Here is a 24704-nt window from a genome sequence, read left to right as displayed (position 1 = left end):
CACCCGTCAGGGATTACTCCTGGCTCTGTACTCAAAAATCGTTACTGGCAGACTCGGGGGACCATATGGGATGCCGGAATTCGAACCACCGTTTGTCCTGGATCTGCTGTATGCAAGGCAAACACCCTACCACTGTGCTCTCTTCGGCCCCTGAAATTTTTATCTTTTACATCTTGGAATACAGTTATTAAATGTCTGTGGCCTGACACTTTGTAATCTGAAGAGCCTTCGTGCCTTTTATTATTGTTTGAATTTTCTCTTGAGCTTTGCTTGTGTTATTTTGCTTCTTTATGTCAACAAATTAAAGTAAAAGCCATAAAGAGAAATAGGGGGTTATTTGGGGGTTTTTAGGAAATGCGGTGTGGGGAAATGTAGAGCCAGTATAAAAGAGAAATATCTCAGTTCTGGAAGGCGGGGGATGTTAAGCACAATGAAAATGCGAGTTCGGCCAGATTTTGCTTGGATTGTATGAAATTGGCTTCCAGAATGAGTCCATCATTCCTAGGAAACTCTAAGGACTCTCCCATGCGAGAATGATTCTTCCTTTCAAGGATAATTCACTCATTGTGTATGTGGGGGTCTGTGACACTGGAGAGCCTTGACCTAAGAAAACATGTAAATTCCACCCCAGGGGGCCGGAAATAGTTGAGGGACTTGGTTCTCCCACGCATGCAGCGACAGTGCTGTTTGAACTCCCTGGTGCTCCCCCCACCCTGACCAAAAAAAAAAAAAAAAAGAGAGAGACTTTTGAGTATCACAGTTAAGTAAGGCCACCCCCAGTGATTGAGTGTTTGGCCTCAGGGACCAGGAGAGGGTTCAAAGGGCTGAACACAGGCCTTGCATGTATGATCTCAGAGTTCCATTCCCAGCACTGTGGGGCCTGAACACCAATAGGATGAAACATAGGACTTTGGTCTTTGCAGCAGCCCCAAGAATTGCTAATAGTGGAGCCCTCCCAGGCTTCCAAGCATAACTGCAGAGGCATTCCTATAATTAACTATAAAGCTTCATTATAGGGTGGAGAGATAGCACAGTGGGAGGGCGTTTGCCTTGCAAGCAGCTGACCCTGGACGTACCTGGGTTCAATTCCTGGCATTCCATGTGATTCCCCGAGCCAGCCAGGAGCAATTTCTTTTTTCCTTTTTTTTTCTTTTTCTTTTTCTTTTTTTTTCTTTTTTTTTTTTTTTTTTTTTTTTTGGTTTTTGGGCCACATCCGGCAGTGCTCAGGGGTTACTCCTGGCTGGCTGCTCAGAAATAGCTCCTGGCAGGCACGGGGGACCATATGGGACATCGGGATTTGAACCAACCACCTTTGGTCCTGGATCGGCTGCTTGCAAGGCAAGCACCGCTGTGCTATCTCTCTGGGCCCCCTTTTTTTCTTTTTGGATTTTGGGTCACATCCAGTGGTGCTCAGGGGTTACTCCTTACTCTGCACCCAGAAATCACTCCTGGAAGGCACGGGGGACCATATGGGATGCCAGGATTTGAACCGCCGTGAGTCCTGAATCAGCTGCATGCAAGGCAAAAACCTTACTGCTGTGCTATCTCTCCAGCCCCACAGGAGCAATTTCTGAGCGAAGAGCCAGGAGTAACCCTGAGCGCTGCTGGTTGTGGTCCCAAAACAAACAAGCAAACAAAAAAAGTTTCATTATATAAGGGGCAGAAGACTAGCTCAAAAGCTTAGAGCGCCTGTCTTACCAGCATAAGGCTGGGAGGTTAATACCTGAAGCTGCCACAAGTGCTGAACTTGATCCTGGTAGCTCTCCTGTGTTATCTGCAACCTCTGACCCCATATGTGGTTTCCTGCCACACCAAACCAGGTGTGTGTTAGCTCCACAATCAAGGGAGATGATAGCAGCAAGCACCAAAACCAAAAGATGAGTTGTAGCCATGGCAAGCTTGTGTGTGAGCCTCATAGGGAAACCTACCACAATGAGACCCACAAACACGGGCACGACATCCAGAAAGTGCAGAAGCACAGTTGGAGAGGAGTGTAGTATTGGGAGCACAGTGGAATGTGCAGACACAAAGCCCGGGAGATAGTACTTGCAGGTAGGCCAACCTAAGTTTAATACTTGGCACCCTACATTGTCCCCCATCCCTGCCAGGAGTAAGCACTGAGAAGCAGAGCACAGCTGGGTGTGGCCCTAAAGCAAAAAAAAAAAAAACATTTTTTTTTTAATTTTTGGGCTAGAGAGATAGTACAGTGGTTAACACACTTGCCTTACTTGCAGCAAACCCCAGATTGATCCCCAGCATCACATATGGTCCCCCTGAGCACAGAGCTAGGAGTGATCCCTGAACACAGAGCCAGGAATGATCCCTGAGCATCTCCAGGTATGGAGATGAAAAAAAGAAACACACACAAAAAAGAAAAGTACAAATACTGCTACCAGGCATATATACCAGGTTAAATTCACAGCAGCAAAGAGAAGGGACGAGTGGGGATGGAGGGGCCAAGCACAGGGGCCAAGGAGCCTGCCCTTATTCAGTGATCTTAGATGGAGACCCAGCAACACAGGGGCCGGAGAGACAATATGGAGGGCAGGGGGCTTACTTGGCACAAGCAAATGCCTAGGTTCTATCTCTGGATCCACAATTACTCTGTGCACTGCCAGGAGTGATTCCTGAGTAGCCCTTGAGCATCCCCTGGTGTGATCCCAAAATGCAAATACAAAACCAAGTACCACCAAAACAAACCCTCAATCATTGCAGGGTGTGATCCCAAGCACCACCTTGACCCCCACAAAAAAGAAACAAAAACAAGGAGCGACTTACTCCCAGCAAGCACCACAACCAAGTGTCAGAGTACCAGCATCCGAGTGCCAATGACTCCTGGTCATGCTGACATCAAGGGGAGACAGGAGGAAAAGAAAAACAGTCAAAAAACAAAAACAAAACAAAAACAAAAAAAACAAAAAAAACAACAAAAAAAGAAAAACAGTCAAAACGCATAGTTGTTGGGGCTGGAGAGATAGCACAGCGGTAGGGCATTTGCCTTGCATGCTGTGGATCCAGGATGGACAGCGGTTGGAATCCTGGCATCCCATATGGTTCCCCCCCGAGCCTGCCAGGAGCCATTTCTGAGCGCAGAGCAGGAGTAACCTCTGAGCACCACTGAATGTGATCCCCCTCCCCCGAGAAAACCCCCCAAAGATGCATAGTTGTTTACTCTGGGATGGTGGCTTTGGAATGAAACCCAGCGTTCGAAGGCCTGTGGGAGAGTTGAGGTTCAGCAATGGATACTGTGCTACTGGGATTGTGCTTGGGGCCCATCAGGAGCCTCCCAAAAATGTTTGCAGCAATCACCTGTGATCACTATCCCAAAGCAGGTCCCAGATGCAACTAGAATGGCATGAAGATGGTCTGGGAGGCCAGTAACTATGCCAAACCACACATTTTTCTCCTGTTTCAAGAGACATCTGTGGCTTTGCCAATGTTCTTCTTGAGTTATTTGTTGAAACTTCTCCAGATTGTCTCTAATTGTCCACAGAAACTTTGAGGATCTAATTGGAAATTTAGAGAGGGCCAAGTATTAGAAGCGGGCTGCCACATGTGATGGCATTGTGACAAAGCATTGCCTTACTTGATTCTGTATGCTCTTTGCTTCTTTCTTTTTCTTTTTTTTTTCATTTTCTACACTGAGGTCTCATTGTTGATGATGGTAATGTGTCATTTTACACAGAGCACCAAACTAACCCTCCTCTTCCGTAGGTTCACTCAAGTGCCCTGGAAACTTTATTATTACCAGAAATGAGTATTTAGGTAGCATTTAGAATACCTACGACCTTATAGTTGGGTTTTGTTTGGGGATCACACCCAGTGGTGCTGAGACACTCTAGGTAGGGCTCTCAGGAGTCAAGTCAGGAGCACACAGACCAGTGCAAGAATTAGGTCTTGGGGCCAGAGAGATAGCATGGAGGTAAGGCATTTGCCTTGCATGCAGAAGGACGGTGGTTCGAATCCCGGCATCCTGTCTAATCCTCCGAGCCTGCCAGGAGCGATTTCTGAGCCTAGAGCCAGGAGTAATCCCTGAGCGCTGCCTGCTGAGACCCAAAAACCAATAAATAAATAAATAAATAATTAGATCTTCTACATGCAATGCACATGTATGTTCCAGTCCTCTCTCCTCATCCCTTAAATTTGGTTTTTGGGGGCCAGAGAGATAGCATAGAGGTAAGGCGTTTGCCTTTCATGTAGAAGGTCATTGGTTTGAATCCCGGCATCCCATATGGTCCCCCGAGCCTGCCAGGAGCGATTTCTGAGCATGGAACCAGGAGTGACCCCTGAGCGCTGCCAGGTGTGACCTAAAAACTAAAAAAATTTCTTTGGTTTTCTATTTTGTTGTTTTGGGTCACAGCCACAGTACTTAGGACTTCTTCCTGCACTCAGAGATCACTCCTGGCGGAGGTCAGAGTTGTAGGGACTGAACCCAGGGCAAGGCAAGTGCCCTACCCTCTGTACTATCGCTCCATCCCTCTTACAGTTGTCTTTATTGGTAATCAAGAGGAGGTTAAGGGCCCGGAGAGATAGCACAGCGGCGTTTGCCTTGCAAGCAGCCGATCCAGGACCTAAGGTGGTTGGTTCGAATCCTGGTGTCCCATAGGGTCCCCCGTGCCTGCCAGGAGCTATTTCTGAGCAGACAGCCAGGAGTAACCCCTGAGCACCGCCGGGTGTGGCCAAAAAAAAAACCAAAACAAAACAAAACAAAAAAAAAGGAGGTTAAAATTCCCTCTGTGAGGGCCAGATAGATAATACAGTGTGTAGGGTTCTTGCCTTACATGTAGCTGGCCTGGTTCAATTCCTGGCATCCTATATGGTTCCTTGAATGCCACCAGGAGTGATTCCTGAATGCAGAGGCAGGAGTAAACCTGAACACAGCAGGGTATTGCCCCCCTCCCCAACACAAAAATTCCCTTTGTTTTCCCAGAGAAATGGTGCAGTTACTGGGGCCGGAGCGATAGCCCAGTAGGGCATTTTGCCTTGCATGCGGCCAACCCGGGATGGACCCAGGTTCAATCCCTGGCATCCCATTTGGTTTCCCGAGCTTACCAGGAGCGATTTCTGAGAGCAGAGCCAGAAGTAATCCCTGAGTACCACTAAGTTTGACCCAAAACCAAACAAACAAAAAGAGATTGTGCAGTTACTTAGGAAGTCTGCCTTGTAAGCATGTTCTCTATTGAAATTTGTGGCCATGAGTTCAACTTCCCAGAATTCCACACGCACTGAGGACAGTGTTGGCACCTCTGCAGTGTGAGCCTAGTGACTGGTATCTGTGACCTATGGCACTAGAAATCCACCATACCACAGTCAGTGGTATGTGGCAAGTATGCCACAAAAGGAGGTGTGACCCCCACCCCCATAAGCCTCATCAGTAAAAGGAAGTGCAAGTCTCAAGGCCAAGATGTCCTTCTGTTAAGCATTGTATGAATACCCTACGGGTCCCCAAAAGGCACCACCGCCATAACTTGTGTGCCTCAAAAGTGCTCCACCCAGACTAGAGAGATCTCAGCAGACTGGAGCATACACTTTGTATGTAGGAAATCCAGGTTGGATCCCTGGCATTCCCATGGTCTCCTGAGCACTGCAAGGAGGAGCCTTTGAGCACCACTGAATATTGCCCCACTCCCAAAAACACTATTCTCCCTAGCAAACATGTGTGTATGCGTCACAACTAGTTGTGCAAAGCTAGGCGTGCAAAGCTCGTTGAGCTTTGTAGCCAAGTGTGCAAGCACCATAATCTGATATTCAACCACCCATGAATACCGCTATCTGAGGTCCCCCTCCTGAGTCGAAAAAAAAAAAAAAAGGGCCCGGAGAGATAGCACAGCCGCGTTTGCCTGGCAAGCAGCCGATCCAGGACCAAAGGTGGTTGGTTCGAATCCCGGTGTCCCATATGGTCCCCCGTGCCTGCCAGGAGCTATTTCTGAGCAGACAGCCAGGAGTAACCCCTGAGCAACGCCAGGTGTGGCCCAAAAACCAAAAAAGTAAAAAAAAAAAAAAAAAAAAAAAAAAGAACAAAAATCACTTTTGTTTCCAAAGCATGTCAAAATCATGAGCAGTTCCAAAGGCATATCTGAAAAGCTATTGTAGGGTTCCAGAGTAGAAGGATGAGACCACACAACTGAAGTAAAGTTTTCTTTTTTTGGGTCACACCCAGCGGTGCTCAGGGGTTATTCCTGGCTGTCTGCTCAGAAATAGCTCCTGGCAGGCACGGGGGACCATATGGGACACTGGGATTCAAACCAACCACCTTTGGTCCTGGATCGGCTGCTTGCAAGGCAAACGCCGCTGTGCTATCTTCTCCAGGTCCACAACTGAAGTAAAGTTTAATACTTCAATTCGTCTGCCAACAAGACCCCCCACCAGCCTGGCCAGCCAGGGCCATCCCCCCAGAGGAGATGACCCCTACCCAAGGTCATGAGGAAGATTATATAGGGAAGGGATAGAGGGAGGTTTCAGCTTTCTGATGATCCTTAAAATGATTGGCTCTTGTCTAGGGGTACCTTCCTACTGCTCCCTTGTCCTTCCCTGATAGGTTACCTGGTATGGCCAGGTAGATTGGGGAAGGGGTCTATGGAAATAGGCTTCTGAAGCCCCAGCATGTGGCTCACACCATGTAGTCCTTACAAAATAGTGTTTCTCCCTGCTCAGAACCTAAGAAGAAGCCTGCCATGTGGCTTTTACAAAATGACATCTCTCCCTGTTCAGAATTCAGGCCCCAACATTATCTCTGCCATCAATACACATGCTAGAAACCTGCTCTTCAGCCAAGTGACAGGAACAATTCAAGACAGTAAGTTCTGCCTGTATTGTTCTAACAGACGTGGAAACTGGTGTTTTTGATAAGATGATTTATGCCTCCATTGCTGCATTTCTGCAGCCTGGTTTTGTACATTCAGTACCGTGTCACAATTGTAAAGCCAAATGAACAATATTGTGGGTTTCCATTGAAGCCTCATTAAACTGGTGTCTTTTAACCAGTCACAAGTTCTTCCTTATTCACTAATCAAAAGAGGAAAGGTGTAAGGATAAGCTGTTGTAGTTTACAGCATCTACACCCAAATACTTCTTTGTCTCTTCAAGTTGATTAGCTTACTCAAGCACATTCTCTTCAGGTCTTTGAGTACTTTGTAGAACTTTCTCAGCCTTTGTAGAAAATTCTCAGGAACTTTGGGGAGAGATAAGGCTGGCCCTATGGCAGGGGTCTGCAACCTTTAAGATATAAAGAGCCACTTGAATTAGTTTCCGAAGGTGGGAAAAAAAAACCTGGGAGCCACAAAACCATTGTGACATTTAAAACAAATATAGTACTGCATACCTTGTTTCTTTTTTGGTACTCAGGAGTTACTCCTGACTCTGCACTCAGAAATCGCTCCTGGCAGGCTCGGGGGACCATACGGGATGCCGGGATTTGAACCACCGTCCTTCTGCATGCAAGGCAAATACCCTATCTCCATGCTATCTCTCCGGCCCCCTGCATACCTTGTTTCTTATCTTTTTTTTTTTTTTTTTTTGGGTCACACCCGGCAGTGCTCAGGGGTTATTCCTGGCTCCAGGCTCAGAAATTGCTCCTGGCAGGCACGGGGGACCATATGGGACGCCGGGATTCGAACCGATGACCTCCTGCATGAAAGGCAAACGCTTTACCTCCATGCTATCTCTCCGGCCCCCTTGTTTCTTATCTTAATGTTATATACAGGACTGTTAGCAGCTAGCTGTCGATCGGAAGAGAAAAAGAACTTTTTCACTTAACAATGTAAAATATATTGGGGCCGGAGAGATAGCATGGAGGTAAGGCATTTGCCTTTCATGCAGGAAGTCATCGGTTCGAATCCCGAATCCCGGCGCCCCATACGGTCCCCCGTGCCTGCCAGGAGCAATTTTTGAGCTTGGAGCCAGGAATAACCCCTGAGCACTGCCGGGTGTGACCCAAAAACAAACAAACAAACAAAAAAAAACCAATGTAAAATATATATGTGCAAATTAATAGCCAATTAAAATATTTAATATACTTGTTTAATGAGATTTTTGCTCCTGAACCTCAGTGTACAGTGTTTGCACATCAGGGCTGTAAAACGTTACCTTCATTTTCACACAAGCCTGTAAGCTATCTGTGAGTTGTGATTGATGTTTGTTTTTAATATAGTTAATATTGGAGAAAACCTGGTCACACACGTATATGAATCTAAAATGTCTCTCATGCTTAACCAACAACAAAAATTAGTATTTGTTAATTTTTTTTTTAAATCTGGCTGCTGTTTTTTCTCTTTCAGACTCTCCTTCTGCACTCTCTGTACTGGCCTGACTCCCAGTACAGTCATACTGCAAGCCCTCTCTTTCTCTTACTCCAGTCCTCTCTGTCTTCTTTTTCCTTCTTCCTTTTTTCCCCCCTCTTATTTACTTTTCTTTTATATTATTTTTTTAGTGTTTACTCTGTCAGCACTTCTCTTTTCCCTCACAGCAGTCTCCTTCTGCCCAGTGCAGAGGTGCAGGCTTAGCAGGCCTTCAGTGACATCACCCCGGCCCCCTGCTGTCAGAGCTGTGGCAAAGCTTCAAAAAAAGCCTGCCCTATGGAGACCATCTTTCCTAACCCAAGGACATTGTCAGTCTAGTTGCTCTTTTCTTGGAGAAATCTTCTGAGGAGAAATCAGAGCAAATATTCAATTTACTTTGCTAGTTCATCCCACGGCTTCTCATCCCTTATAGCATGTGAATAAATTGGTATAGCTCAAACTAACCTGGTAAAGTTTGGATGACCAAGCTAATCTCTTTGGCCAAGGTTATAAGGTCTTTAGAGCATCAAAAATGTCTTTAGCTATTTCCTTAGGTTCAGCTTTTGGTCAGGGAGTCTATGAAGTGACAGTGTCTCCGATCTACCTCCTTGGGCTTTACTTCAAAAGGGGCAGCAAGGATTGGGTAGAGGTGACTGGGGACTTCAGGGGCATCATAATACAAAGGTTAGTCAGAGGGTATTGAGGAGGAAGAAAGTTGAATGAGAGATGTTGGAAGCCCAAGATGTGGAAGCATATCCACTTGAGAGGTTAGGTGTCCCCTCTATGCTTTATGTTAGAGCTGGCAAAGAAACTAAGTTATCAGCCTTTTTTTCTTGTTGTGTGTGTGCATTTTGTTTTTTGGGTCACACAGAAATCACTCCTGGCAAGCTCAGAGGACCATATGGGATGCCAGGGTCCATCTTGTCTGTGTTGGCCGAGTGCCAACCTGATAAAGGTAATCCTCCCGGTGGTCCCTAGGTGTGTACTGATTTGGCTTGCGGAATGTCCCTTGCTGGCAGGGCGGAGGTCCCCTGTGCCAAGGTGGAGTTGTCACTCTGGGTTGTGGGATTGACTGTGGGGGAGGTCATGAAGTTATTTTATTAAAGAAAAATCTTCTTTAACAGAAGCAAGATAAGCGTTAGTTGTAACCATTTTTTTTTTGGTTTTTGGGCCACACCCGGTAACGCTCAGGGGTTACTCCTGGCTATGCGCTCAGAAGTCGCTCCTGGCTTGGGGGACCATATGGGACGCCGGGGGATCGAACCGCGGTCCGTCTCCTAGGCTAGCGCAGGTAAGGCAGGCACCTTACCTCCAGCGCCACCGCCCGGCCCCAGTTGTAACCATTTTTATGTTTTCTATATCACCCCCTATTAGTTATGCTGTATTTCATAGTGCCTTGGTTTCCTTTTGAAACTGTTTCAGAGTTTGCTTTTTCTGCTTGATGCTAGAGTGCCTTATCATATACTAGGGTGGAGGTGTCACTCTGGGCTGTAAAAACTTTTTAGCTAGCAAGTGACAAAAGCAAATTTAGCATGTTCTTGACTCATAACTACTTTTGATCTAACGTTTTTTTACTCTTAGTTATTATGTTTTAAAGTGCCCAGATGTCTTTTTGATTTCTTTCTGAAAGGTCCTATTATTTCCTCAGTATGCATCAAGTAAACAAGAGTGTTTCTTATCTCCTTGGGCCAGTTAATAAGTTAGCCTGGGATCCCCATGGGCAGTGAGGCTCTGCCTGCCTTCAAAAGTTCTGAAATGGGGCTGGGAAAGTGGCGCTAGAGGTAAGGTGTCTGCCTTGCAAGCGCTAGCGTAGGATGAACCGTGGTTCGATCCCCCGGTGTCCCATAGGTCCCCCCAAGCCAGGAGTGACTTCTGAGCTCATAGCCAGGAGTAACCCCTGAGCATCAAGCGGGTGTGGCCCCCCCCCCCCAAAAAAAGTTCTGAAATAACTTGCTGGGGAAAAAAACAACTTTAAAGACAAGGAGGGGTTTTTCTAAGCTATATGAAAAAGGGAAAACACAAACTTTGTAAGAGAAAAAACCCAGTTTCTTGTTTACTATATTATTCTAAGCTAACAGTCTAAATCTACTATTCCTAAATACTATAAAACACAAGAACTCAGAATTAAACTTAAACTCAATGTCGGGACTCAAAGCCAAACTTTTTATCTCGCATTTGTCTAGCACTCTTCCTGGTCAATTTCCTTGTGTCTGACATTTTTTCTAAAAAAAAAAAAATGTCTTTTTCTGTGGGTGCCAGAGAGATAGCATGGAGATAAGACATTTGCCTTTCATGCAGAAGGACAGTGGTTCGAATCCCGGCATCCCATATGGTCGCCTGTGACTGCCAGGGGTGATTTCTGAGCCTAGAGCCAGGAGTAACCCCTGAGCACTGCTGGATGTGGCCCAAAAACCAAAAAAAAAAAAAAAAAAAAAAAAAAAGTATTTTTCTGTTAGGTGGGCTTAAAGGGCCTTTTACATTTTTTTTTTAATTTTGGGACTTTGTGCTTTTTCTTCTAACTGCCCCAGGTCCCTGACAGGCAGTTGGGTGGAACCTCAGGCCAGAAGCCGCCTGACCACTGGAGATAAGGAGGGCCCAAGCTCACTTGGCCCTTTAAGCCCCCACATGACCTTCAATTTTGATTTAGTGTGACATTTATTTTGACCTTATTTTTAATTTATGGTAAAGTTATTTACATTTTTTAAAGCCAGTCAAATTGAGCAGTGGGGGGGTTTATATACCAACTTTTGTGATACTAAGAGATAGCATGGAGGTAAAGCATTTGCCTTACATGCAGTAGGACGGTGGTTTGAATCCTGGCATCCCATATGGTCCCCCGAGCCTGCCAGGAGTGAGTTCTGAGTGTAGAGCCAGGAGTAACCCTTGAGTGCTGCTGGATGTGACCCCCCCCCAAAAAAAAAATTGAAGGTCATGTAATTTCCAGTCTCTACACACTGCTCTGGTGGAAGGGGAAAAGCCCTTCCACTAGAGTCCTGTCTTGAAGGACTTGAGCTACTGTGTCAGCTATAGGAGCAGCTGCCCTGGGCCGGGCTCCTGGGACCCACATAGGCCTGGTTCTGTGTGTTGCCAGAGAGACTGTGGGGCTGGGAGACTGGATGGTGGGATGCTGAGCAGCATCTGCCCTCAGCTGTAAGTGGCACATGGGGTGTGATCATGGGAGCACTGTAAGTGTCTCCACCCAGAAAGTCCATTGATGGGGCTAGACCAATGGTGCAGCAGTAGGGCATTTGCCTAGTATGCAGCTGACCCAGGATGGACCTTGATTTGATTCCCTGGCATCCCATATGGTCCCCAAGCCAGGAGCAATTTCTGAATATCACTGGGTGTGGCCCAAAAATTAAAAAAAAAAAAGAGTCCATTAACTTAACGGGTTCAGGAGCAGCAGGCTCCCCACACTTGATCCACTCCTAACCAGAACCCAAGTGCTGACTTGCGCCATGTTCCCAGGGCAATCCTGCAGCAGGGTGGCTCTCCCGTGGATGCCACCATTGCGGCACTGGTCTGCACCGGAGTTGTCAACCCTCAGAGCATGGGCCTTGGGGGAGGCGTCATCTTCACCATCTACAATGCCAGCACAGGTGAGCCCAAAGGGTTGAGGACTATGGGCCCCAATCTGCTCTTTCCATGCCCCTGCTATGTCCTAAGGTAGACTGGAGACTGGAATAGGGCTTTGGTGATACCCCTGACCCATGTCTTTCCTGCCTGGCCTCAGGGAAAGTGGAGATCATCAATGCCCGAGAGACTGTGCCTGCCAGGCCCTACCCCCGGCTGCTGGATCACTGTGAGAGGGCTCAGCCATTGGGCAGAGGTGAGGCCTGGGAGTAGCACCCTTTGTAGTCCCCACTAGGCAGCTCCCCACAAGGACAGCCAAGCAGTGGGAGTCGGGAGCCTCCTCCAAAGCCCAGACCTATTGCAGCTGGGGTCATTTTGGGGGGGGATCTAAGAGGAAGATATTGAGCAGAGGCTGGGGAGTCCATGAGGTGGAGGTGCCAGGCTCCAAGAACATGCAGATGAACTTGGAGGGCAATGGGCAGCCATGTCAAGTTTCAGTAGGGAGGGGCCGGAGCAGTGGCACAAGCAGTAGGGCATTTGCCTTGCATGTTTTTAACCTAGAATGGACTGTGGTTCAATTCCTGGCATCCCATATGGTCCCCCAATCCAGGAGCGATTTCTGAGTGATAGTCAGGAGTAACCCCTGAGCATCACCAGGTGTGGCCCCCCAAAAAGCAAAACAAACAAACAAACAAACAAACGTTCCAGTGGGGGTGACTGGGAAGATCCAAGGGGTCACCCCAGGCTGCTCAGTGGGTATATGAAGTGACCCACAGGTGGCCTGGAAACCCCCACGGCTGGTGTGGGGGCTGGGTAACATGTCAGGCCATGTAGGGGCCCGCTGGATTGGGGTTCCTGGAGAGCTCCAGGGCTATGCCGAGGCCCATCGGCGCTACGGCCGCCTTCCCTGGACACAGCTGTTCCAACCCACCATTGAGCTACTCCAAGGGGGCTTCCGGCTACCCCCTGTGCTCGGCCAATTCCTGCACAACAGCCTGCTGCAGCCATTCCTGCAAAAGTCTTCCCTGAGGTGAGTCTCACCTGGACACCCCATTCCCTAACTGAGCTCAGGTCACTGGTCCCCCTCAAGCCCACTTAAGAAGGAGGCCTTAGACTGCGGGACTCTGAGCCTGCAAGGCCCTGAGTCTGTGATGGGGGTGGGAGAGTTCTGAGCCTGCAGGGCCTGAGTGGAGGGGTTCAGACCAGGAGGGTTGGTGCCTAGGAGAGCCACAGGGCCTGTGCTTTGAGCATTGGCCCTCCACACTGACCAACCCACCCAAAATTCTCACTCTTGGGAGTGTGCAGTAAAATGTCACCTACATGCAGAGCCCAGTAGGTCCAGCCAGGGCGTCATGGAGGGCGACAGAGCCCCCCAAGACCTGCCAGCTCATTGGAATCAGGAGCACTTGCCTCCCGACACCTTTTTGGGACCCCCCCCCCAAGAGCCCTTGCAGGGCCTTCTGACTCCAGACCTTCCCCATCCCCAGACAGCTCTTCTTCAATGGCACGAACCCCCTCCAGCCCCATGACCCCTTCCCGTGGCCCGCACTGGCCGCCACTCTGAAGACAGTGGCGAAGGAAGGTCCAAAAGCTTTCTACACTGGGAAGTTGGGCCAGATGATGCTGGAGGACATTGCTGGGGAAGGTGAGCTTCCTGCAGTGCCAATGCCCCTGCTGCCCCAAGAGATCAGTGTTCTGGCCACCGGGTCTGCAGCTTAGATCCTGGCCGCTGTGCCCCTGAGGTCTAAAGGCTGGCAGGGATCATGTGGCTGAGTAGAACATCCTGCAGCTGGCCTGGACCTCCTTCCCACCTTACCCTTAACCCACCTGCTCTGGTCTCGGTCACCCGAGACTTGTCTATACCCCAGGGCCCAGACCCAGAGCATCCTGGGAATTGAGGGGAGCCCCACGATGTGACCTGGCATCAGTAGCTGCCACTTCCAGCCTCGGCGGTGCCCTCTTGTCTCACCCCAGACACTCAGCTGACAATGCAGGACCTGGTGTCCTTCCAGCCTGCGGTGGTGGATGCCCTGGCAGTGCCCCTTGGGGACTATATATTGTACTCCCCGCCACCGCCTGCAGGGGGCGCCATTCTCAGCCTCATCCTCAAAGTGCTCCAAGGTAAGGCCTGGAAGTTCCTATTCTGCATCTACCATTCTCTCTCTCTCTCTCTCTCTCTCTCTCTCTCTCTCTCTCTCTCTCTCTCTCTCTCTCTCTCTCTCTCTCTCTCTCTCTCTCTCTCTCTCTCTCTCTCTCTCTCTCTCTCTCTCTCTCTCTCTCTCTCTCTCTCTCTCTCTCTCTCTCTCTCTCTCTCTCTCTCTCTCTCTCTCTCTCTCTCTGTTTTTGGGCCATACCCGGCGATGCTCAGGGGTTACTCCTGGCTGTCTGCTCAGAAATAGCTCCTGGCAGGCACGGGGGACCATATAGGACACCGGGATTCGAACCAACCGCCTTTGGTCCTGGATCGGCTGCTTGCAAAGCAAATACCGCTGTGCTATCTCTCCGGGCCCTCACCCTATCTCAATGTCATTCTCAAACATAGGCAGCCACTGCCTTTCCCAGCTGAGCCCACTCACACCAAGGGTCCATGGGACCAGTCAGGGCAGAGGGTATGGAGCCAGCCTCTTGGGCTATCCATTCTTGGGGTTCTGCAGAAGCACCTGTCATCCCCACTTTTTGAGGACCCCAGAGACCCAGCTTCAGGAGCAGTTTGGTTCTGTGAGTTGCCATGCACTGCCTGTTGAGTGTTTCCACTATGGGCTGGAAGGGGAGTCAGGGTGCTGAGGGGTTAAGAGCATGTCTGCACATGAGGCCCTGGGTGCAAGCCCTGGCACCAGAGTAACCACAGAAGGAATGTGGCCTTTCTTGGTCCAAGCCACAAATGAGCCTCTTCCCAGCCAGCAGCCTTCTCTGCCCCACCCCTGTCTTTATGGTCACAGTCCCTCGCTCTTCTTTCAGTAAGGACAATCAGTTCAGAACCCAGAAATAACCCCAGGTCACCTTCCTCAAGCTCCTGAGCTCCAGCACACATTTGGTCCCAAAGGTCATATTGATCCTGGAGTCTAAGATATTTGAGGGAATGCATTTGAGGGCACAGAGTGACACCTCTCCCCTCCCCAGGCTTCAATTTCTCTTCTGAATCTGTGGCCAGTCTTGATGGTCGTGTGGACCTATACCACCGACTCGTGGAGACGCTCAAGTTTGCTGAGGGGCAGAAGGGGCGCCTTTGGGACCCTCAGATCTTCCTGGACACCAAGGTGAGATGTCCTGCAGCAAACCAGGGACAGGGGGTGTCTGACCAGACTTGGGGCTCTGAGTGGCAGAAGAGTCAGGGCACTCAGCATAGACCTAGAACTCAGAGTGGGAGGAAAGGAAGTTGGAGAATATATGTGCTCAAGTCACAGAATGGAGGTCTGGGGGCTCAGTGTAAGGGTCAGAGTTTACTCAGGGACTGGGAGGACCCTGGTGGCAGATGCAGGGTCTTGAGTGCTGAATCTCAGCGGCCTAGAGTTGGGCAGATCTGGAGTAACTGGGCTGGAAAGTGGAATGGGGAAGGTCCTGCCAAAAGGTACACACAGACATCCCACAAATGGTCCCTGTTGACTCCTCCACTCCTGACCTCCAGAAGGCCTCTGAGAATCTGCTGGGAGAGGCTCTGGCCCAGCACATTCGAGAGAAGATTGACAGCCGGGGCGACCATCCGCGCAGTCACTACAGCCTGACCGGGTCAGGGGTTGCCCACACGGGCACAGCCCACGTATCTGTGCTGGGCGAGGATGGGAGCGCAGTGGCCGCCACCAGTACCATCAACACACCGTGCGTGGGGCCAGGCGGGGAGGGCCCCCTGCTGCCCAAGCCCTCACAACCCAACCCTCTCCACTAGCCTCCCCTGAGTTGTCCCCAGGCTCTCCACTGCCCTTGCTTGCTCCTTCCTCCTCTCTGTTCATGGGGTCCTGGACAGGATGGAAGGGTTCCTTCTGGGTGGTCAGCTGGGCCCTGCAGAAAGTGGGTTTACCTGTGAGACAGCTCAAGACTGGGGTAGGGGACAGATGTGGCAGGAACAGAGCTGTGACTCCATCAGTGTCTGGGGAAGCTGGGCAATGGTATACCCACATTTCTGAAAGGGTGGGACCTAAGCCTGGTACCTCCCGCTGTTGCTCTGCAGCTTCGGGGCCATGGTGTATTCTCCGCGTACAGGCATTCTTCTGAACAACCAGCTCCTGGATCTGTGCTGGAAGCACTCACCGGAGGACTCCAACCCTGTGCCTGGTGAGGGGGGTCCCAGGTGGGGTGTCACCTTGCCCTTCCAGTCCAGTTGGGGCAGCAGAGGAAACATGGGAGGTGCTGGGAGTCTGGGATGACTCTCTGTCACCCCGTTCCAGGTGAAAGGCCCCCGTCATCTATGGTCCCCTCCATCCTCATCAGTGCAGCCCGGGGATCAAAGCTGGTGATTGGTGGGGCTGGGGGCCACCTAATCATCCCTGCTGTGGCCCAGGTAAGTGTGGCAAGCCTCTGCCAGAGCACTCCTCTGTGGGCAGCTTTGTGCAGCCTAGGGCTAGTGTGGGGTGCTGATGCTCCCTCCTTGCACCCTGTCTCCATTCCCCAGGCCATCATGAACAAGCTGTGGCTTGGCCTTGACTTGCAAGAGTCCATCAAAACCCCCATCCTCCACGTGGACAGTCAAGGTGCTGTGGACTATGAGCCCAGCTTCAGCCAGGTGAGGCCAGAGGGTAGAGGGAGGAAGCAGGGGAGTAGCTAGGACAGACATCTGTGGCCACAATCACAGGCTTCAGCAGTGTGCAGAAGCTTGCCCAGATCTACTGACACCTCTTTTTTTTTTTTTTTTTTTGGTTTTGTTTGGGCCACATCCGGCAGTGCTCAGGGGTTACTCCTGGCTGTCTGCTCAGAAATAGCTCCTGGCAGGCACGGGGGACCATATGGGACACCGGGATTCGAACTAACCACCTTTGGTCCTGGATCGGCTGCTTGCAAGGCAAACACCGCTGTGCTATCTCTCCGGGCCCTACTGACACCTCTTGGTGACATCAGAGTCCGAAGAGGAAGGGCCTCAGCTTAGGTTGGCGTGGACTGGCAGGGCAGGACCATATACCCACTTCCAGCTCATTACAATAGTAAGAAAAGAGGGGTGTTCCTTACAAAAATGTCAGACTTTGGGGCCAGAACTATGGCACAAGTGGTAGGGCAGAAGCCTAGCATGCACTAACCTAGGACTAAGATGGACCATGGTTCAATGCCCTGGCATCCCATATGGTCTCCTAAGCCAGGAGCAATTTCTGAGTGCAGAGCCAGGAGTAACCCCCAAGTGTCACTGGGTGTGGCCCAAAAACTAAAAAAAAAAAAAATTCAGGCTTCAGTGACACTTCTGGTAACCCTTTGGCTGACCAGGGTTCTATACTCCAGCACCCAGGTTTGGTCCCCTAGGCAGTACCAGGAGTGATCTATGAGCACAGAGACAGAAATAAGCCCCCAGTACTACTGGTTATGGCCCACACATGAACCAAACAAACAGGATTACAACAGAAGCCACTGGGATGAGGCTGTGAGGTGAGAACAACATAGGTACTTTCCACCGATTCTGTCTCTAAGCCCTAGACTGGAGCCTTTAGAGCTCTTTTGTTTTTGTTTTTGGGCCACACCAGTTGTGCTCAGGGCTTACTCCTGGTTCAACACTCAGGGGGTCAATCACTCTTGGCTGGGCTCCGGGGACTATGTGGGGTGCTGGGGTTGCTGGGGTGTAAATGACGCTGATGAAGTCAGATACCAAGATGTAGAAGCCACTGGTGAGGTTGGATCCCGGGCAAGTAGATCATTCACACAGAAGCAATCACCAGCCACTTTGAGAGAGTAACTCAGTTTACTATAGGTGGTAAGTGGATCTTTATATTAAGGGAGGGTAGGGTGTGGACTCTGTCAGCCAATCATGTAGGGGATTAAAACAGGATGTGTCGGGGCCGGAGAGATAGCACAGCAGTGTTTGCTTTGCAAGCAGCAGATCCAGGACCTAAGGTGGTTGGTTTGAATCCCAGTGTCCCATATGGTCCCCAGTGCCTGCCAGGAGCTATTTCTGAGCAGACAGCCAGGAGTAACCCCTTGAACACTGCCAGGTGCAGCCCAAAACCCAAAACAAACAAACAAAAAACAGGGTGTGTTTAGGGAAGACAGAGTTAGGGGATTAGGGAAAACAGGGTGTATGCTTAAGGTGATTAGCTACATCTCATCTCCCCCTTTTCTGTTTGTTAAACAAGATTTTATATTTTGGGAGACACACTCGGCAGGGTTACTCCGGGCTCTGTGCTCAGAAATCGCTCCTGGAAGGCTAAGGGGACCATATGGGATGTTGAGAATCGAACCCAGGTTTGTCCTGGGTTGGCAGTGTGCAAGGCAAATGCCCTACTGCTGTGCTATCTCTCCGGCCCTGTTAAACAAGATTTGAGATGGTTTGTTAAGCATACAAAAAATAGAGAAGGACCAGATAAATCATACTAGATTGTCTTCCACTATAAGCAGGAACCCCAGATCAGAGCTTACCTTATCCCAGCTGCACAGTGTGTGTTAAAAGTAGCTGTTATTTTGCATAGGCATAGTAAAAGCTTTTAACCTAGATTAGATTTACTTATTTATTTTTAAATATTTAGATTTAGAACAGTGTGGCCTTTCCCAGGAAGCACCTGTTCATACATTTCAACTGCAGGCCTCAGGCCAGCCTTTAGTTTGTCTATCCCCAGAGGCTTCTTCTTCTAGGTTCCGGGAAAAGTAAAAGGTTCTCTCTCCTTCATCTTCTTCTCTGGTGGCTGTCATTGACAGGCTTTGCACTCTAGTCCTTTAAGTCATTGTCAGGGCATCATGAAGCATGTCCCAAATTAAAGTCACTGCCAAGGTGTATGAAGCATGCCCCAGTATCAAGATGTTGCCAGAGTGGCACAAAGCTTGCACCTGGTTCCTTCATCATCAAGGTAGCTTAAAACCTACCCCTGGTTCTGGTGATAGGACCCAAAGTTTGGGGGAGGGTGTGTGTATGGTCAATCTCAGAGCAACTGAAGCTTAAGTCAAGCCAGTATGACAAATGTTCAGGGTTATAGGCCCAGCTGCAACATAAATATTTAGGAGTTCCTAACCCTAATAGATGGAAACTCCTCCCTTTCATAAGATTTCCCCCATTAGGGGGCTGGAGTTATTAATAACACTGTGGTAGGGCATTTGCCATGTATACGGCCAACCCGGGACAGACCCTAGGGTTTGCTCCCCAGCATCCTAATGTTAGGGTTCGAGTTGACACCCAAGTAGGCCCTAGGAGTCAAACACCACCTCCAATAATGCAAGGTGCATAAGGGAGTTTATTGGGGCCGGAAAGGTGGTGCTACAGGTAAGGCATTTGCCTTGCAAGCACTAGCTAGGATGGGACTAGGACAGATCGTGGTTCAATTCCCCTATGTCCCGTATGGTTCCCTCAAGTCAGGGGTGATTTCTGAGTGCATAGCCAGGAATAACCCCATAGGTGGGGCCTCCCCCCAAAACAAAAACAAAAAAAGGGGGAAGTTTATTCGGCTAGCCAAGGTTCAAGTACCATCCTACCAGTGGAGGTGATGAGGGCCTGAGTCAAATCTTCAAGCAGTTTATATACAGACTTCAACAACTCAAACATTCCATTGGTTAATATAACAATGCAAGCATTTCATCCACTTGAACAGAAATCACATCATGTTTAGGGTTGATGTCCCAACTTATTGCTGATTCAATTTTGTGTCGGAGGTCCTTGTCTAGTGGAACATTTGGATCCTCCTAGTTCCTTTATTTCAGCTGAACAGGGAGGGTCCTGTCTTTTCCAGGATGGGTACGTTTTGCGGTTTTATCTTTGGGCTAACACCCTCTGTCCATGGGGAAGTTGTAGAGTAGAAAAATACACAGTGGGGCCGGAGAGATAGCATGGAGGTAAGGCATTTACCATTCATGCAGAAGGTCATCGGTTCGAATCCCGGCATCCCATATGGTCCCCCGTGCATGCCAGGAGCAATTTCTGAGCACGGAGCCAGGAAAAAGCCCTGAGCACTGCCGGGTGTGACCCCAAAACCACAAAAAAAAAAAAAAAAAAAAAAAAAAAAAAAAAAAAAAGAAAAATACACAGTGGCTTTACTGGGAATTTGGGATCACCTTGGTTTTAGGCCCAGGGGGCTTTGGTTCTCACACCATATGGTCCCCTGAGCTTCCCGGGAATGATTTCTGAGTACAGAACCAAGAGTACTTGAATGTCACCAGGTCTGCTCCCCCCTCCCCCCCCAAAAAAAAAACCACCAAAAAAGGGGTGCAGAGTGGTCAGGCATTTGCCTTACATGAGACCAAACCAGGATGGACCCAGGTTCGATTTCCAGCATCCCATATGGTCTCCCGAGCCTGCCAGGAGTGATTTCTGAGTGCAGAGCCATGAGTAACCCCTGAGCACCGCTGAGTGTAAATATATATATATATATTTCCTCATTTTCTTGGGTCTGTGCAGTAAGGAGAAAGGGATATTTCCACAAGTTAATATTGGGCTGCCAGGGGACTATGGCTAGATTGTAGTCCACTATTCCTGATTCATAGGTGTAATAACAACTTTGTTCCCCAGTAAATATATATAAAGAAATATGCGGGGCTGGAGAGATAGCATGGAGGTAGGGTGTTTGCCTTGCATGCAAAAGGATGGTGGTTCGAATCCTGACATCCCATATGGTCCCCCCGTGCCTGCCAGGGGCAATTTCTGAGTGCAGAGCCAGGAGTAACCTGAACTCCTGAGCGCTGCCGGGTGTGACCCAAAAACAAAAACAAAAACAAGAAAAATGCACTGGGGCTTGAACCCAAGTTAGCTACATGCAAAGCAAGCATCCTCTCCATTGCTCCAGTCCCCCTTTGGCCTCTCATGAGTCAAACGGAGGCTCCATAGACCTTCTCAAAGGCCAAGTTCCTGGGACTGTACCAGCACACAGGCTCCACCTGGGGAGGTACTGCAGAACCAGTTCCGGACTCTGCCACAATAGAACCTCTCTGGGGAAAGTAGGGAAGGATGGAGGGAGAGGTAGAGCCTGGAAGATAAGGCTGGAAGCAGGAAGTCCCACCCCCTCGCTGCACCCTGCTATCTTCACTGCAGGTTTCAGGACCCAGGGTGGAGTCCAGAACCTACTTCCAGTGTGGTCTAGTTCTAGGCCCCACTTTCTGCTTATTCAAAGCATGTTCTCAGCTGAATTTTGACAATGCCTCTGGCACAAACATGCCTTGCCCTCTCCATTTCTGCAGAGCAGAGGCTTCTGACCACACTGGAGGAGAGGGAGCGGGGAGGGAGGAGACTGCAACTTAGTGGCCCCACCTTTGTTTTGCACCCCTTTCCCCGTAGTGAGCCACTCCCAGCAGTGCTCTCCAGCCAGACCCCAACTCTGCTCTGGCTTCCAGTGAGATTCCCAGACCGCTCCCACTACAGACCTCTTCCCTGCTCTCTTCCAGGAGGTGCAGACTGGGCTCCGAGAGCGGGGACAGAAGCAGGCGCAGAAAGGGCTCTTCCTGAACGTGGTGCAGGCTGTGTCCCAGGAGGGCACCTGTGTGTATGCAGCTTCGGACCCCCGAAAGGGCGGGGAGGCCTCAGGCTACTGAGACTCTGCCCCCTCCACCAGGCACATCTCCAGCCTGGACCCTGACCTCCCCTCCGAGCTGCAGGCAGAGGGACCAGTCTGGGGGGGACACCTGTGGGGTCTGAGTTTTCTCCAGGGCCCCCTTGGTCTCCAGCTTCTTCAGGCCTCTTGCTCTACTCTGTACCCCATCGTCCTGCTCTGGTCCCCAGCTGTTTGCCCCCCAATTAAAGAGGAGGCTGGAGCCTGGTTTAGGGCCACAGTTAGGAGCAAACCCCCAGCGAGCACTTGCACGGAGTTGCCACAGTTTTCCACCAAGCAACTCATCACTGCTAAAGCTCCTGCCTTTTGGGGGGAAGATGGGCTGTGGCCTGAAGGCCAGCCTTGTTTCAAGACCCACCTGGGACTTTGTCTTCTGTCTCAGGGAAAGCCTCACTTCCAACAGCCCATTCGTTTCTCCTCCTTGGCGTTGCTGTTTTTGATGTAGCATTCTGGGCGGTGGTGGGTGGGTAACAGTACTGAATCCACATTACAGGTGTGGAGCAGTCTGGTGGGGGGGGGGTCTCTGCTTTGCAGATGAAGCTACAGCCTGCACCCACTCAATGGGCATGGCTGTGCCCAATCTCCACTGGTAGAAAGCCTGGGACCAGAGAACAACACTGTGGCTGCCCTTCTGGAGTTGCAGAAATTCCCACCAAAAGCCAGAGGAAGAGTCCAGAAGCAGCCTTGAGAAGAAGGAAAGCACTGTTTTCTTTCATTGCCAGTTGAGTTTATGCTCCAAAAAACCTGGGTTCAGAACAAAGGCGAGAGTTTGGTCGCATAGAATATCTGTTGGGGGTGTTGGGCATGTGCAGGCAGCTGGTAAGAGAACATAGAAGCAAGAATTCCAAGGACATTCTTTTGCAAACCAGGGTCTGGGCATCTCAAAGACAAGAACATGCTTGGAGGATCTGACAGGTTACCACCGTTACAGAAGAGACTTGGACCACTTCAAGGACATCCTGAATGCTTTCTGTGGCTATGACATGTCACCCAGAACCAGCTGTCCCTCGGCATCTACTGCTTTCTGGTGTTCCTTTCTAAAATGTGGGCTCTCTTTTCCTCATCGCTTGGGGCCAGGGGGTGGTGTGGTCTCACCTGGGGGTTCTGTCCCACACTGTTTCTTGAAGCAATAGGGGTTCCCATTTTACCCCAAATATCCTGTCAGGGTGGGGTGAGGTAATGTGGCACAACCTATATGGCTTCGAACAACGGAAATCATTTTCTGACAAGGCGAAAGTTTGAAATCAGCGTCTGAGCATGAATGGTGTGGTCTGGCTGGTTCCTGAAACCTGCCTCTGCTTCAGCAGGTCTGGGTGAAGTCCAGACTATCACTTGGAGTGATAGAGGGACACAGGGTCCTGGAGAGTCTCACTAAGTCAGACATGGGCTCCAGGGCTCAGCATATCTGGGGTGTTATGTGGACTGGGTTGGAGCTCAAGGCTGGCATTCTCGGCAAACCCCCAGTCCCCTGCCTCAAGCCTGCCTGCACATAAGGCAAGACTCGGGCTGGCTCTCCAGGGCTCCAGAGGCCCCAGGAGACCTCTGTGTGGCTGCAGAAGAGAGGAATAGGCCTTGCCCTTGGTGCAAACCCCAAGGAACAGGGCAAGAGTTTGGTAGCCCTGAAGCAGGAGCCTCAGATCTCTGCTCCCCAGTCACATGTGACCTGGTTTCAGCACATGTGCCTCCTCGATGCCAAGGCTGGGGAACACCTCAGGATCTCTTCTTGCTGACCTTGCTGCATCCTGAGAATGAAGCTGTTTGCAACCAATAAGTAACAGGGAGTATACTGAGTGGGATGGCAACTGGTTAATACAACACATCCATGGACATAGCACCTACACTTGCATGCTTTGGTGGTAGTGGGGGCTGAGACTCCATTCCTGACTCACCCTCATCCATTCCTGGGGATAACCCACTCAGAAGCTCAAGTACCTCTGATGGACTCATGGTCCCCCCTCAGCTTCTGGAGCAAGAGACACACACAGTTGGGACTGGTGCGATAGCACATCAGACAGGACACTTATTGGTATAATACTGATCCCCTGCTCTCTGGAATCCCATCTGGTTCCCTGAGCCGGCCAGGAATGATTTCTGAGTGCAGAGTCAGGAGTAACCCTTGAGCACTGCTAGGTGTGGCCATAAATCAAAAACAACAAAGATAGGGGGCCAGGCGGTGGCGCTGGAGGTAAGGTGCCTGCCTTGCCTGCGCTAGCCTAGGACGGACCGCGGTTCGATCCCCCGGCGTCCCATATGGTCCCCCAAGAAGCCAGGAGCAACTTCTGAGCCCATAGCCAGGAGTAACCCCTGAGCGTCACAGGGTGTGGCCCAAAAAAAAAACAAAAACAAAAAAAAAAACAAAAAAAACAAAGATGCACATAGTCACCCCACAACCCCTGAGGATCCCATACTCAACATAGCCTGAAGTGGCTCTGAGGTAACTGGAAGGTCTGTGGGACACAGGTCATTTAGCTTCAGGTCAGTCATCCAATCCTTTCCCTCCATCTTGTTGCCCCCCACTTCTTTTTTGTTGTGGCAGTCACACTCAGTGGTCTTCAGGAGTCATTCCTGGCTTTCTGCTCAGGGATCATTCCTGGCAGTGCGCAGGGGACCATATAGGATGCCAGGGATTGAACCCCAGTCAGCTACATGCAAGGCAAGGCCTCACTTGCCATATTGCTCTGGCCCTTGGCTGTTTTCTGGTTTTTTTGTTTGTTTATTTGGTTTTTTTTTAGACTGCCTCCGGCTTTTTTTTTTTTTTTTTTTTTTTTTTTTGGTTTTTGGTTTTTGGGCCACACCCAGCAGTGCTCAGGAATTACTCCTGGCTGTCTGCTCAGAAATAGCTCCTGGCAGGCACGGGGGACCATATAGGACACCGGGATTCGAACCAACCACCTTTGGTCCTGGATCGGCTGCTTGCAAGGCAAACACCGCTGTGCCATCTCTCCGGGCCCATGCCTCCGGCTTCTTAACACTGCCACAGGATAGTGTAGAGCTCATCCTGGCCCCCTTGGGAATCCTAGAAGTCACTTATTTTTTTTCCTTCCCTGCTCCTGTCAGACTGGGGAATTTGTCTGCAGATAGGGTAATGGGCATTCATGGCTGCCAGACACTAACATTTGGGCCTTGCAATGCAGAAGAAAGCCCAGACAGACTGCATCATCTCTGAGATTCCCCAGCTCCATACACATCAATTCCCTGA

The 24704-nt window shown here is 50.0% G+C and overlaps 1 protein-coding gene across 1 annotated transcript in view; it reads left to right on the top strand.

Moving 5' to 3' along the window:
• GGT5 (gamma-glutamyltransferase 5) overlaps nucleotides 1-21925 on the top strand; it is a 36801-nt gene extending 14876 nt beyond the window's left edge. The window contains exons 2-12 of the mRNA XM_049790682.1: nucleotides 11745-11875; nucleotides 12010-12105; nucleotides 12684-12879; nucleotides 13337-13494; nucleotides 13824-13970; nucleotides 14970-15106; nucleotides 15475-15665; nucleotides 16015-16118; nucleotides 16232-16344; nucleotides 16456-16566; nucleotides 21342-21925. Coding sequence (XP_049646639.1) covers nucleotides 11745-11875; nucleotides 12010-12105; nucleotides 12684-12879; nucleotides 13337-13494; nucleotides 13824-13970; nucleotides 14970-15106; nucleotides 15475-15665; nucleotides 16015-16118; nucleotides 16232-16344; nucleotides 16456-16566; nucleotides 21342-21488 — 1531 coding nt within the window. The 3' untranslated portion in view covers nucleotides 21489-21925. The remainder of the gene's footprint in view (nucleotides 1-11744; nucleotides 11876-12009; nucleotides 12106-12683; nucleotides 12880-13336; nucleotides 13495-13823; nucleotides 13971-14969; nucleotides 15107-15474; nucleotides 15666-16014; nucleotides 16119-16231; nucleotides 16345-16455; nucleotides 16567-21341) is intronic.
• Nucleotides 21926-24704: the final 2779 nt, after the last annotated feature.

Source organism: Suncus etruscus, chromosome 17 (genome assembly GCF_024139225.1).
Source record: "Suncus etruscus isolate mSunEtr1 chromosome 17, mSunEtr1.pri.cur, whole genome shotgun sequence".
NCBI classification, from domain to species: domain Eukaryota; kingdom Metazoa; phylum Chordata; class Mammalia; order Eulipotyphla; family Soricidae; genus Suncus; species Suncus etruscus.
Note: the sequence above shows the minus strand (reverse complement) of the source record. Positions and strands in the feature narration are given on the sequence as shown.